Source organism: Magnolia sinica, chromosome 15 (genome assembly GCF_029962835.1).
Source record: "Magnolia sinica isolate HGM2019 chromosome 15, MsV1, whole genome shotgun sequence".
NCBI classification, from domain to species: Eukaryota; Viridiplantae; Streptophyta; class Magnoliopsida; order Magnoliales; family Magnoliaceae; genus Magnolia; species Magnolia sinica.
In genome coordinates this window covers 30,198,134-30,211,109 of record NC_080587.1, presented here as the reverse complement: position 1 = coordinate 30,211,109, position 12,976 = coordinate 30,198,134, and the positions used below count along the sequence as shown (strand labels likewise).

General features: G+C 39.5%; 1 protein-coding gene across 9 annotated transcripts in view; it reads right to left on the bottom strand.

The window, feature by feature from the left end:
* The window catches only part of LOC131228156 (uncharacterized), a 97,755-nt gene that overhangs the window by 75,136 nt on the left and 9,643 nt on the right, over nt 1–12,976 (bottom strand). For 8 of the 9 annotated variants that reach the window (XR_009162736.1, XR_009162738.1, XR_009162737.1 and 5 more), the window contains exon 3: nt 9,329–9,481. The exons of the other annotated variant lie outside the window; for it this stretch is intronic. Coding sequence is in view for 5 of the 8 variants with exons in the window: in XM_058223989.1 (XP_058079972.1) it covers nt 9,329–9,481 (153 nt within the window). In the remaining 3 variants the exon portion in view is untranslated. The remainder of the gene's footprint in view (nt 1–9,328; nt 9,482–12,976) is intronic. 9 annotated transcript variants of the gene reach the window in all.

The window sequence follows — 12,976 nt, the reverse complement described above, 5'->3', positions numbered from 1 at the left end:
AAGAGTCCACAAAAGTGGAAAGCTTCTTCCATCAACTTCAATTGTAACTAATTGAGAAAGAAGTCAAGATAATACCCAAAAAAAACAGACACTCAACATAGCTAAACTTACGAGTTGACACAATGACATTCATTGAAATGAAGAAAAGAGACGTAAAGAACAAGAACAAAGGGAGAATGAAAATGAGGGCTCTTATTTTTTTGAAGGGAGACGAAATTTTATTCAATAGGGAGCCGAAGCTCAAAGAATTACAACCCAACTAAAGCCCGGAGAGCAATGGCCAACCCTTTGGCAAGAAACCCAACTAATTACATCAAGCCTGACTCTATTGTAAACATCCAATTCTGATCTGCTCCTATCTCAATAGCATCGATTGTTTCTTACCTCTAGATGGCCCACAATACCGCCAATAACACCCCCAAAAAAAAATAATAATAATAAATCCACAAGACAAGCAAGAAGGAAGTTTGCAATGAATACCGACATCATCACCCAAGACAAACCAAAGGACTATAGACTTTTTCCCACACCTTCCATGAGAAGGAGCAATGAATAAACAAATGATCCACCGTCTCTACATCCCACATGCACATCCCATAACAATTAGGAAGCACCAGTGACCTTTTCTAGAGGTTGTTGAGTGTTTACCTTTCCTTCCCACCAGCCCCACAAACACCGCAATCTTGAGAGGAGCCCATAAGACCATACAAACGATGAGAAGACACCTCTATCGATCGACACAGAGCTGGTAAGCGAGCTATAAGAGCGGAAAAAAGAAGCGGCCAAATTTATCCAACAACCATTGAGACTTACCCAAGCAATCAAACCATTGAGTCTCTCCCTTGGAGAAGGAGAGGAACCCCTAAGAAGCTGCAAAAATTCTTTTGCTTCAGCATTTGATAGATTCTATTGAAAGATTCCTTCTATACAGGAGAGCGCATACAACAGTGTCGCACATAGAGGTAAAGCACAAATCAATGGATGCTCCTAGCTTCAGATTTGAACTAGCTAGCCTCGAAAAGACTTCCCAAGTGTTCTATCCCCAAACCAAAAATCATCCTCAAAGTGGAACCTCTTAATGCCACCGATCAAGAAGCAAATACCCTCTTTAACCTTATCGGTCATTTTTGACTACCCTCTCCATAAGCTCGATGCCCTATACGATGACAACTCTTTAACCCACAAATCCCCATCCTGAACTCCATATTTGCCCACAATATCCTCCCTCCGCAATCTTCCTTCCTTCGTACTAAAATTGTGCGGTGGGATACCACGACTATGCGCAAAAGCTTATAAAAGCTATGGAATAAATGGTTGTCCTAGAGGGGGGGTGAATTAGGACCACTTAAAATTATGCCAATTAAAATGCAATTTCCTAACTTAAACTACTTAAGGCAAATTAACACTAAGGCTTCCAAGCCAATAGTGGGTCCAATCACATAGACTACAATAGATATGCCAATCATGCAACTAGTCTATAATTGATAGTATGCTTGTGTGTGTATTACAAGTTAGGTGCCTAGCATACAATCCGATTCAAGAATTCATATGATTTAACTAATCAACACATAAGCAAGAATAAAATTACAAACATCAATCCCAAACACAAGCATATATAGTGTTTCGGTTTCCCTACTCCACTCTCGGCGGACGCACTCACCCTGAGTGTACCGGTATTCACTATTGTAAATTTTAAATCAGGTTCACCTCTAACCTTTACAGCCCTACACAAGGACCAAGGTCCTACACAAAAACCTATCTAGCGTACACAAGGACTTACCCTGTTACTCACATACTCGCCCGTGTCGGTGGCCTACGCAAGGACTTACCACATCTGTCGGTGGCCTACACAAGGACTTACCTACATACACAGCCGTGTCAGTGGCCTACACAAGGACTTACACACGTACTCACCTATGTCGATGGAGATATGGTCCTACAAAAGAACCTAAGCCAGTTTTGGTTACAAACTCTATACTCAATCCTACACAAGGAAAAAGTGTGTGGACTCTTGCAGATTGACAACTTACTTGTCGGATTGGGCCCCTTTTGTACAGCCTTCTTGAGATGCTTGATCGATGCTCTCCTATGCTCCAATCAGCTTCTTTTGTGCTCCCCCGATCTTTGAAGCCAGTCTTCTTCCGCTTCCTTGAATCGGCTACCTTGCTCTTGATGCTCCAATGAGGCTACCAAGGTAAGGGAGTTAGGTTGAATCTCCTACACCTAATGATGTGAGTAGATTCCTAGTAGGGATTCACCTAGAAGGATACTCTAGAGGTTGATAAACATTAGGATTTTCCTATGGGATTGAAGTCTAAACTCTAAAGAAAGCTTAAGATCATGCTCTTTTTCTTGTAAAGGAGCTTCGAATGCTCATTGGAGTAATGAATCACTAAGAAGTAAGCATGAATCTCTTTGGAAAAGATTCTAGGAGGTTTGGTTGAGCTTTAGGATACACTAGGGTCTCTAAAATGCCAAAATCTATACCTTGCACAAAGATTTGAATGCCATAGTTATAAAGAAAAAGCCCAAACGGATCTATAACGGCTAGCCTCGATCGAGCGAGCGAGGGGTCGTCGATCGATCGAAGTCGGATGAAATAGTCCAGTGAACTCGTTGGACTGTTTTGGCTAGGTTCGATCAATTGAGGAAGTCTCAATCGACCGATCAAACTCACTTACGAGTTGGCTGGTTTGTGCATTTTGTTTTCCAGCAACTCGGGACCTTTATAGTCAATCTAAGCATAATCTTTAAAGACTCCTAAGGCTATACGATGATCAATCAAAGATTTACCTATTAGGTCATAATCATCTAGAGGTTTAGGTTGTTTTGGGTCAAGGTCAGGGTCACCAAGGCACCTCATTTACATGTTCTTCACTTCCTTGATGCTCCAGTCTTCATGTGTCTTTGGTCTTCAACTTCCAAGGGCTCAACCGACTCCCTGACACACAGACGCACATGATTAACAAACAAGGTGCACAAATAAGTGCAATAACGCGTACCAAATCTCAAATCCATTTCCCAAGAAGCGCACAATTCATATCCTTCACATTTTAAGAGATGAAACTTTTGCTTCACTTCAGCCCATTTCCACAAAAAGTCCCTTCTTAATTTTTCTTGTCTACCCAGAATTGACACTAGGCATTTGAATAGAGATGTAATATAGGGGAAGATTATATAAAATTGCCTTAATCAGAGTAAGCCCTCTTAGAGATAGATGTCAACCTTTCCAATTCAAAAGCTTCCTCTCAACCCTTTCTATCACTCTTATCCTACATGTGCTTCATCGGTTTCCAATGCAAAGGAGAAGCCTGAGATATGACGTCGGAAACGAACTGGACCAACACCCAAACACCTCTACTAGTCTATCCACCTCCTCCATAGAGGCATTCACTCCCAACATTTCGCTCTTGGCAACATTCACTTTAAGATGGGAAACCATTATGAAGCATATTACTAATTTCCTCTAGATTAGAGAATAAGATTAGAACTATCAGAACAAGATTAGAGAAAAGGTGGGAAAACATGGAGGGTAAATCTATGAGAGAGAATAGAAAGTTCTTTTTAAAGTAAATAGAAAAAGAAAGTGTGTTCCAAATAGATAAACACACACACAGAGAACTTGAAAAAAGATTTGTGAAAAGAGAACTAGAAAGAATGTGTAACATCTATGATAGAAATATTACAGATGTGGCCTAGATTGAAGGTGTTTCTTCTTCTTTTTTTTTCTTTTTATGGAAAAGAAAGAGAACTTAGGAATCTAGAGTATGCGCGTGAATCTAGAAAGTATAAAAGAAGTTTGAAACTCTAAGAAAGAGAAAATATAGGAAGCGACTAAATTTTGAAAAGAACCGTTGATTGGAAACTTGTGCTTCAAAGAGTGAGATAGAGTTTGGGAGAAATTAATAGATGTTATGTGTGCGGAGAAACTTGAATTTGGTAAGAATTTTGAAATAAGAAGGTGCAATGATAAGATAAGGACTGGTTTTCTATTTAAGAGGTTATGCAAGATTTCTTTAAAAGGGTTTGAGAATCATAAAGGAACTATGCTTCAGTTTCCAAAAGAAGAGAGTAAGAAAAAATGTAAGCAAGTAAAAAAGGACATACAAATAGTTTACAAGATATGTGCCATTATAATAAAGCATATAAAGCATGTGATGAATCGTACGATACATTAACTACAAGCGAAGATGCAAACTAGTGAAGTGAGGAAGAAAAAACTGTAGGGATATAAACCACATTACATGCATGAAGGGTGAGGATCAGAGGTTCATGCTGAAAGAAAGTGAGATTAGGGACAGATGGTGAGGCTAGTTTCAAATGTTGTTGAATGAAGATGTGGGCATGAGAATAGAACTAGAGGGGCCTCGGACCTTGAGGTTAGAAGGCATTTGTGTATTATCGTGGAATATCGTGGACTTTGGCCAATGAAAGTAAAGGTAGCCTTAACAAGGATGGTAAAAAGGAAAAGCTACAGGAACAGATAACATACTTAGGACTGAGGATGGTACTGGGCAGAATTAGATTTTATTTTTTTACATGCACACACCACAATGGGATTTCACCACATGGGTACTCGAACCCATGACCTTGTGTTGAAACTCTTGTAAGTCTACCACCGAGGCATGAGTAAGGACCCTACTGGGCAGAATTAGATTACTGATGGTAACTAGTCTTTTCAACAAAATGTTGCAAAGAGAAAATGCTAGATGAATGGAAGAAAAGAATCCTGTAGTTTATCTATAAGAACAAAGGAAGTGCAAAAAAGTTGCACAAACTTTCGGTGGATCAAACTTTTGAGTCACACTCCGAAGCATTAGGAGAGGGTGTGAAACAAAGACTAAGACAGAGAAATATCAGAAAATTAGCTCCACTTCATGCAAGGTACAATTACTCCTAACATTTTCGGTATTTCAATCATAGATTGGTGCTCGGATGTCAACACTAGGTTTATCTTGAGCTTAAGATAATTTGATCACCTAAATGACAGCCCAGACCTACTCACATTTTAATAAGAAAAAGCTAATTACGGAAGAATGTTGAAGTCAAAATTGGGGGTTGTTGGGATCTCACAGGTGCGTTTTCTGCAATTCTGAGGATTTGGAAGGAAGGAAATTTTTAAAAAAAGGCGCTTTCAGTTTTGTACCAGGATCCCCAGGGATATTTTCGAGGGTGTTTGTGCCAGATACCTAGAAGGTTTAGCACCAATTGATGGATTTCGAAGGGTGTTTAGCTCTGAACTGTGGGTTTTATTCCTTAATTATGAACAGGACCTTCAACTCTAAATCCATTTTGAATAATTGATCAAGATTACCTGTCCAAGAGATTTCCTATTTGCGAGGGCTGTGTACACTCTACACATGCAAATTTACAAAAATGGCCAACAAAAGAAGATTAATGACCAAAACTGAAAATGCAAGCAAAAAGTAAAGGGTTTGTCATATGTTGCCCAAAAACCTCAGCATGCCTTACCATGAGTTATCTTGCATAATTTTCCACCAAATATAAAAGGTACGTAGAGAAGTGTCTATGAATAGCCTGGTTCCTAACCAACCAAAATGCAATAGCAACCATCGCAAACTCATAGTGAGAAAGGTTTCCTCTTCTTCTTCTTTTTCTTATTTTGTTTGTCAACAACCTCAAAATATCCCAAGATCACTTGAGTAGAACAAATACTCTACAAGACAAACTGATGCAGGACAATTAATCGCTTGCTCTAAAAGCTCAAACTGATGGAGCATGGCGAATTAATCACTTTATCTTATAGCCCAGGCCCCACATCCCATGTGTTAGGACCTCGGCCGAACCCCCCCTCATGGGCCCAGGGTGTCCCGTATCCGTTACGATATGGCCGTATCGGCCGATACGTAACGGTAACGGCCGACACCGTTATGCGATACGAGGTCCCCCTCCCCCCCCCCCCCGATTATGTGACCGTAACGGCTGTTACGGGCTAAAGAAAAAAGGAAAAAAAGGAAAAAAAAAAAAAAAACATACCTTTTTTTTTTCTTTCTTTTCTTCTTCTTCTTCTTCTTCTTCTTCTTCTTCTCTCTCTCTCTCTCTCTCTCTCTCTCTCTCTCTCTCTCTCTCTTCTTTCCCTCTTTTTCTTTTCGGTTTCCCTCTCTCCCTTCTTTTTCATTTGGTATCGGAAAAGGAAAATCGGAAGCGGATTGGCTGGTGTACCACACACCAGCTATATAGCTGCTATAGGTACATGTCATGCTAAGACGAGCACTAACACTCCTCGAGCTCCGAGTTGTACGAATGGTTCAAAGGAGATCAAAGTTACATGGGCTCCACAGTGATGTATTTATTATATCTACACCGTTCATCTATTTTTAGAGATCATTTTAGAGCATTACCCAAAAATGAATCATATCCTAAGATCGTCTGGACCACACCAAAAATAGCAACGGAGATAATGATTTTCACCATTAAACAATTCGTAGGCCCCACCATAATGTTTATTTTCCATCCAATCTGTTCATAAGGTCAAAAGGACCTGAATGAAGAGGAAAAACAAATTTCATATTGATCCAAAATTTCTGTGATCCCAAAAAGGGTTTCAATGGTAGACATTCAATCCCTCACTGCTTTTTGCAGTGTGGTCCACTTGATAATTAGATCTGTATTATTTTTTGTGTCAAGCCTTAAGACGAGCTCATCAAATGAATGGACAATTTAGATATAACACATGCCTCATGATCAAACCCACAGGAGTTGCTGACGTCAAATGAATGGACTGCGTACGAGTTACGCAGCACGTCGCACGACTTAATAAAAGGTACATGTGCCACGTGGGCCCCACCATGATGTATGTATTTTATCCATGCCGTCCATCCATTTTGCCACATCATTTTAGGTCATGATCCAAAAAATTAGTAAGATCCAAATCTCAAGTGGACCACAGCATAGGAAACAGTGGTTATACAATGCTCACCATTAAAAATTTCTTAGGGTCCACTGTAATGTTTATTTTCCATCTAACCTGTTAATAGCGTCACACTAACGTGGATGAAGGGAAAACACACATATCAGCTTGATCTAAAACTTTTATAGCCCCAATAAATTTTTAATGGTGGTTGTTTAATTATTGTTGTTTCTTATGGTGCGGTCCACCTGAGCTTTGGATCTGCCTCATTTTTGGGCTCATGCCTAAAATTATTTGGCAAAATGGATGGACGGTGTGGATATAACACATTCATCACGAGTGGCGTCCAAAAAACTTTGACACTCATGTGCTACACTTCACAATCCGAGTCCCACCTAATTCAAGCCCTTAAAAAATTATACACGAAACATGTATTAACTTAAAATTTACCAATTAAATTATGGACTGTAATTGCTTACTCAAAATGCCAAAATCAAATTGTTTGAATAGTTTTAATTGTTAATTTGTGGACGCTTATTTTTTAAAATAGGGCCTTTTGATTTTTTTCATGATTCACTATCCAATAAATGTCCACCAATTCACAAGTGGGATAATGCCAATAAATTGTATGAATTTGAGGCTAATTTGGGGCACGGATTGGTCCTCCAAGTCAGCCCCAAATTGGCAACGCCATCTACTTGAATTTAATTTCATTTTTTAAAAGAACTATTGGGAGAAATGATATCAAATTGTTAAGTATATAAATTAGATATTTAGAAAATTAAATATATGAATTTTGTAGTCAAATTCAGGTTATCTGGTTCATAAATTCATTAGACAATCCGATACAACTTCTCACCAAAGAATGGACCGTTACACCACCATAAACATGTTCCAATTTATAAATGAATGCATATTTGGAATGCTTAGAATATTCCGAATTTAATCCATATTTTTTCATATTTTTTTGGCAAAAAAAAAAAAAAAAATTGTACCGTTACGGGCCGTTACACCCCCGTATTGCCGTTACACCCCCCTATCCGTATCGGTATCGGAGGGCCCCATTATGCCAACCGATACCGATACGGGATACCTTGCGTGGGCCCCACTTCAATGGGTACCGCCTCACAGGAGTCACCCACCTCACACAGGTGGGGCCTGCCTCACACATGCCGCCCACCTCGAGTGTGCCCCTGCATCCCACAGGCCACCCCACTGGAGCCTGGTGTGAAAATGTTGATGCATTAATCACCCCCGGTGAGGAGTCTCGAACACGAGACCTCCCGCTCTGATACCACTTTAATGCAAGACAATTAACCACTTGCTCTAAAAGCTCGAACTGATAGAGCATGGCAAATTAATCCCTTTATCTTATAGCCCAAGCCCTACATCCCATGGGTTAGGACCCCGGCCGAACCCCCCTCGTGAGCCCCACTTCACATGGGTACCGCCTCACACGAGCCGCCCACCCCAAGTGTGCCCTGCATCCCACAGGCTACCCCATTCGAGCCCGGTGTGAAAATGCCCCTACATTACAAACTTTGTGGAGAAAGAAATAACACCGGGGAATCAGTGATGAATTAAAGTAAAAGGAATCAGTATTAAGATTAACCAAACTAAATCCGATACATGCATTGCATGTGGATAGAGCGATGGGGTTAAGTCTTTAAACTGTTTTCTAATGGACCACGTATTGTACAAATAAATGTTAGACATGGCAGTTAGCAATTTGCAAAACATAATGCATTGGTATTTTCGGGAATAAATGGTACAAATATGAAATTAGATCATTAAAAATACTTGGGAGCATTCAATGAACAAGGTTAATTTTTGAAATGCTACTGATCTAATATTCTCATAAGAATTTTTTTTAAGTACACATCTATTCAAAATGCTCTACATGAATGCACTATAACTCTGAGAGATTGAATAGTTTCTCCAAATTAACCGGTGATGACTGTAGAAGGAAAGCTAAACTTATCTTCACATGCAATGCAAATGAAGATGGATAAGACAAGCGTTCAACTTGTTCTCTAACAGATGAGGCATTTTTAGACATTAATTCGTAAATTTTCATAACTAATGGATGACCATTTTGGAGAATAAAATGCACAAATACTATAGACTGGTATCTAATGATTGGAAGCATTTAATGTCTAAATGGCATTTCTAGGCTTTTAAAAAGGAAGAAGCTACTCTTCATAAAAAAGGGGGGGAAACCTCAATGGGGGGAGAATGAAGATTCATTAAATGCTCCTTTAAATGACAATTTTACCCAACAAGAAAAAGTCTGAGTGTGAAATTGCACAGTTGCATAGCTGCCTCACTCCATATAAGTATTGATGAAATGCCACTGGACTGATCTTTCAATAAGATAACAGATGCATAGATTTCACTTACATGCTTCAAATGAATGCACCAAAGCCCAAAGAAGCCTTATAATTACTCCAGACATACCTTCTCACACTCCCGTTTTGTTTTTGCATCAATGTTTAAGCCCATCTTATTCTTGTAGGCTGCAAGTAATTGTTTAGTGCGTGCTTCTTTGGCAGCTTTATCTTCTGCAGTTTCAAGCACCTCTCCTGGCCGAATAACTCTCCCACCACCAAACTGAGCAGGAAAGAAAAGGAAAAAAAAAAAAAAAAGGCCGATGTCTCATCATTAGGATAAAACAAGAATGAATATATATATATATATATATATATGATTGACTAAAATAATTCTCAAGGTTGTTTCATGAAGGAGATTTTGAGCGTGATAATGGCCCATGTCAAATTAAGTGCTAATGCAGGGGGGCATGAAATTCAAGTATGATGTGCAAGATTTCAAGCTTAAGATCATGCTACACCCAGATGCATAGCTCAAGTGGTAGACTAAGTGAAAGATACCTCGTTTCAACACGGAGGTCTTGGCATCGATTCCCTAGTGGGGGTAGCTAACAGTGAAGTGTGATCTGACCGTGGGTGTACTAACAAGCTAACAAAAGAAAAAAAAAAAAAAAAAAAAAGCTTAAGATCATACTAAATTAGAAACAATCACACAAAATTCCACATCCCACATAAAGTCAAGCACTCAATCAAGGAGAATCTATGCAAGTCCAAGCCTACACATGTTAGGGCTGCATCAATAAAAAATATAAACCAAACAATACTCAAATGAGGGTAAATTCATCCACACATGCACAGAAATAATTCCCCCAATCCAAGGGATTTAGAAATTTCAAAGCACTCAATCAAGAAGAATCTATGCAAGTCCAAGCCTACACATGTTAGGGCTGCATCAATAAAAAATATAAACCAAACAATACTCAAATGAGGGTAAATTCATCCACACATGCACAGAAATAATTCCCCCAATCCAAGGGATTTAGAAATTTCAATTTGGAGAACCCTAGGGTTAAAGAAATGGCATAAAATTGGGGATTTGAATAATTTAGGGTTAGGTTTAGGGATTTTGGCTGAAAGAGGAGAGAGACGAATCAGAGAAGTACTGCACGTGTGGATAGCAGCAATGGCCCAAACGCACGTGGGTGTGATCCCGGCCGCACGTGTGTGGGGCCCACTATTCAAAAAAAATGCCAACTTAGCCCTGGTCGGCCAGGGGTGGACTCCAAAACCCCCAAATTTCAGCTCGATCCGATACACAGTTTGTGCGTGGTGCTCCGCTGAAGTTTCAGCCCTCCTACGGGGCCAGATTCTGAAAATCTGCTGTAGAGAGAAAAACGGCCGCGATAGAGGATGGATTTGAAGCATAGATGATTGTAGGAGAAGAGAAATAAAGATGGAAGAAGGTGGGGGCGAATCGGGATAGGTATGGCTTCACACCACAGTAGTTAACCCTTCGAAGAAGAGGGCTTCGCACCCAATTAGGTTTTCATAACTCGAAAAGGAGCAGGAAAACACATAAAATTTATTAATCTTCAATGAATAAAAAAGACTACAAGGGGTGCCTATTTACAATAAAACCCTATACCTCAAAACTCGCGCCATGTGCGCAATCTATTACTTGGCGATGAAGTAATCAAAACTAACAACTAATCAAAGCAATCTAAACTATCCATGATACTCCTAATAACAATAATAAGCAAAACCCAAAGTACTAGATTAATTAGAATAGTAGGCCACGATCATGAGAACCCATGGTGGGATTCACATGACTATCGGGTCCACTCCAATGAACCAAAACGCAGTCCTCTAACTAGGAGGCCCTCCCTGGACGTCGTCATCGATCCAAATCGATGGTGGGGCTCTCCTCCTCCTTGCGTACGTGCGTAGGGGGGCGTGCGTGTGCGCGTGATGTCCCTATCAAGTGCATAGTCATATCAAAAAATGCAGCATGGATCAGAGTATTCAACTATATGACAATAGACAAATATCAGTCAAATGACTGATGAAAGAAATGGATCACATTTTTCAAAAAAAAAAAAAAAATCAGTAAATATGAGGAACTATGGATGTAGTCGAAACTGATGTTCAAGGCATGTAGGAAATATCCAAAACAATTTTCTTTTTCTTTTCTTTTTTGTCTCTTCACTTCATGTTACTTTGTAGAGGACAAACTACTTTTATTTCATAAATCATAATAATGATTTATCCCTGAAGCCAACCCCAAATAGCTGAGACAAGGCGATGATGATGATCATTATCATGAATCATGATGAATGGGGACCGTAGAGTAATATGGATGGGGGACCCAACCACCAAAACAAAAAATAAGACTGACGGATAGGAAGATTCTAATCCTTTAATCATGATCCACAAATAGACAGTTTAAGGAAAAAATACGGCGATTTTCCAGAAAAAATACAGCTTCAACTAAGGAAAAGACCAAAGATTGAAGAGATAGGATCTAGAAAACTAGGAAGATTTGTTGGGACATACCTCTCTGAGAGTTGTCTTCGTCGTTATTATTATTGTGGACAGTGGTCCTACGGCAAAGCAGTGTAGATTCAACCGATGAAACTACACACTGTTGAAGATAAGCAGAGACATAATGAGGAGATGACTGAAGAGCCTCTATGTGTGATGCAACCTTCAAAATCTGATAGACGAGGGGTTTATAGATTCAGCATGCTCAATGACATGACCCCAAGGGAAGATCTCTTTAGTAGTAAGGAACCGATGTCAAATACATCGGGAGTTATCACTAGCAATAACTCTTTCCCTTGAAGGTAACAGTAGCATCACGTTGCATGATTCTAATTGAGGCATCAAGCATCTCGTGTACTGTATTTCTCGTCTTCTTCTTCTTCTTCATGTCAATCACCAATACAAGGCTCATCCTTTAGGTCTAAGAGAGCTAACTGTTAGGGTTGTAAACCAACTCCAAGCAGTCCAATCCATTCCCACGGTACTTTTCTTTAGCGTTTGCACACTTACTGGCATAACATATGTATCCGTTTGTGTCCTGCTCGATTTCTTGGGAGCTCGATTCCCACATTTGGCCCAAGATCATCGAATGTTGGTGCAGAGACACAATTTAGAATGAGGCATCTGAATCCTGAAGATAGATGCAGACGCCTACGAAACCTTCCATAGATGATCCTCCAATCATTAGCAGAACCTAAACAGACTAGGTAGCCCCTAACTTCTTCATACTCTTACCGAGATGTATCTGAGAATTTCATGATCTGATAGATTGTTATCAAGACCTTTCTGATGTGAACTACGAGAAATTGAGGGAGACCATGAATAAAGAGATCACATCAATGGATAACATGTCTGGAGTCTGGACTCATGTTAATCTGCTAGACCTCAAAGAGGAATTCGAAGTGTAAAGGAGAATAAATGAGTTGAAGTTGGTGCCAAGACGGTTTTACGCAGTAAACATGATATTTTGTAACCCGTCAGTGCTGTCACAAATATCGGGTCAGACTTTTGATCATTAATCTAGTCCCACTCAAGCAATTAACCACAAAACTAAGTTCGATAATATGGCGGACTATCCAACTCCCTCTACATATAACCAGTGTATTAAAATAAAGTTTTGAGTTCTTCTTCCATAATTTTACCTTTTCTGTTGTCCCTTTTTTCTGTTTTACTTTTAGGGCATGTTTGGTTACATGGAATTCAAGGAAAATAATAGAATAGATAATAATTATCTAAT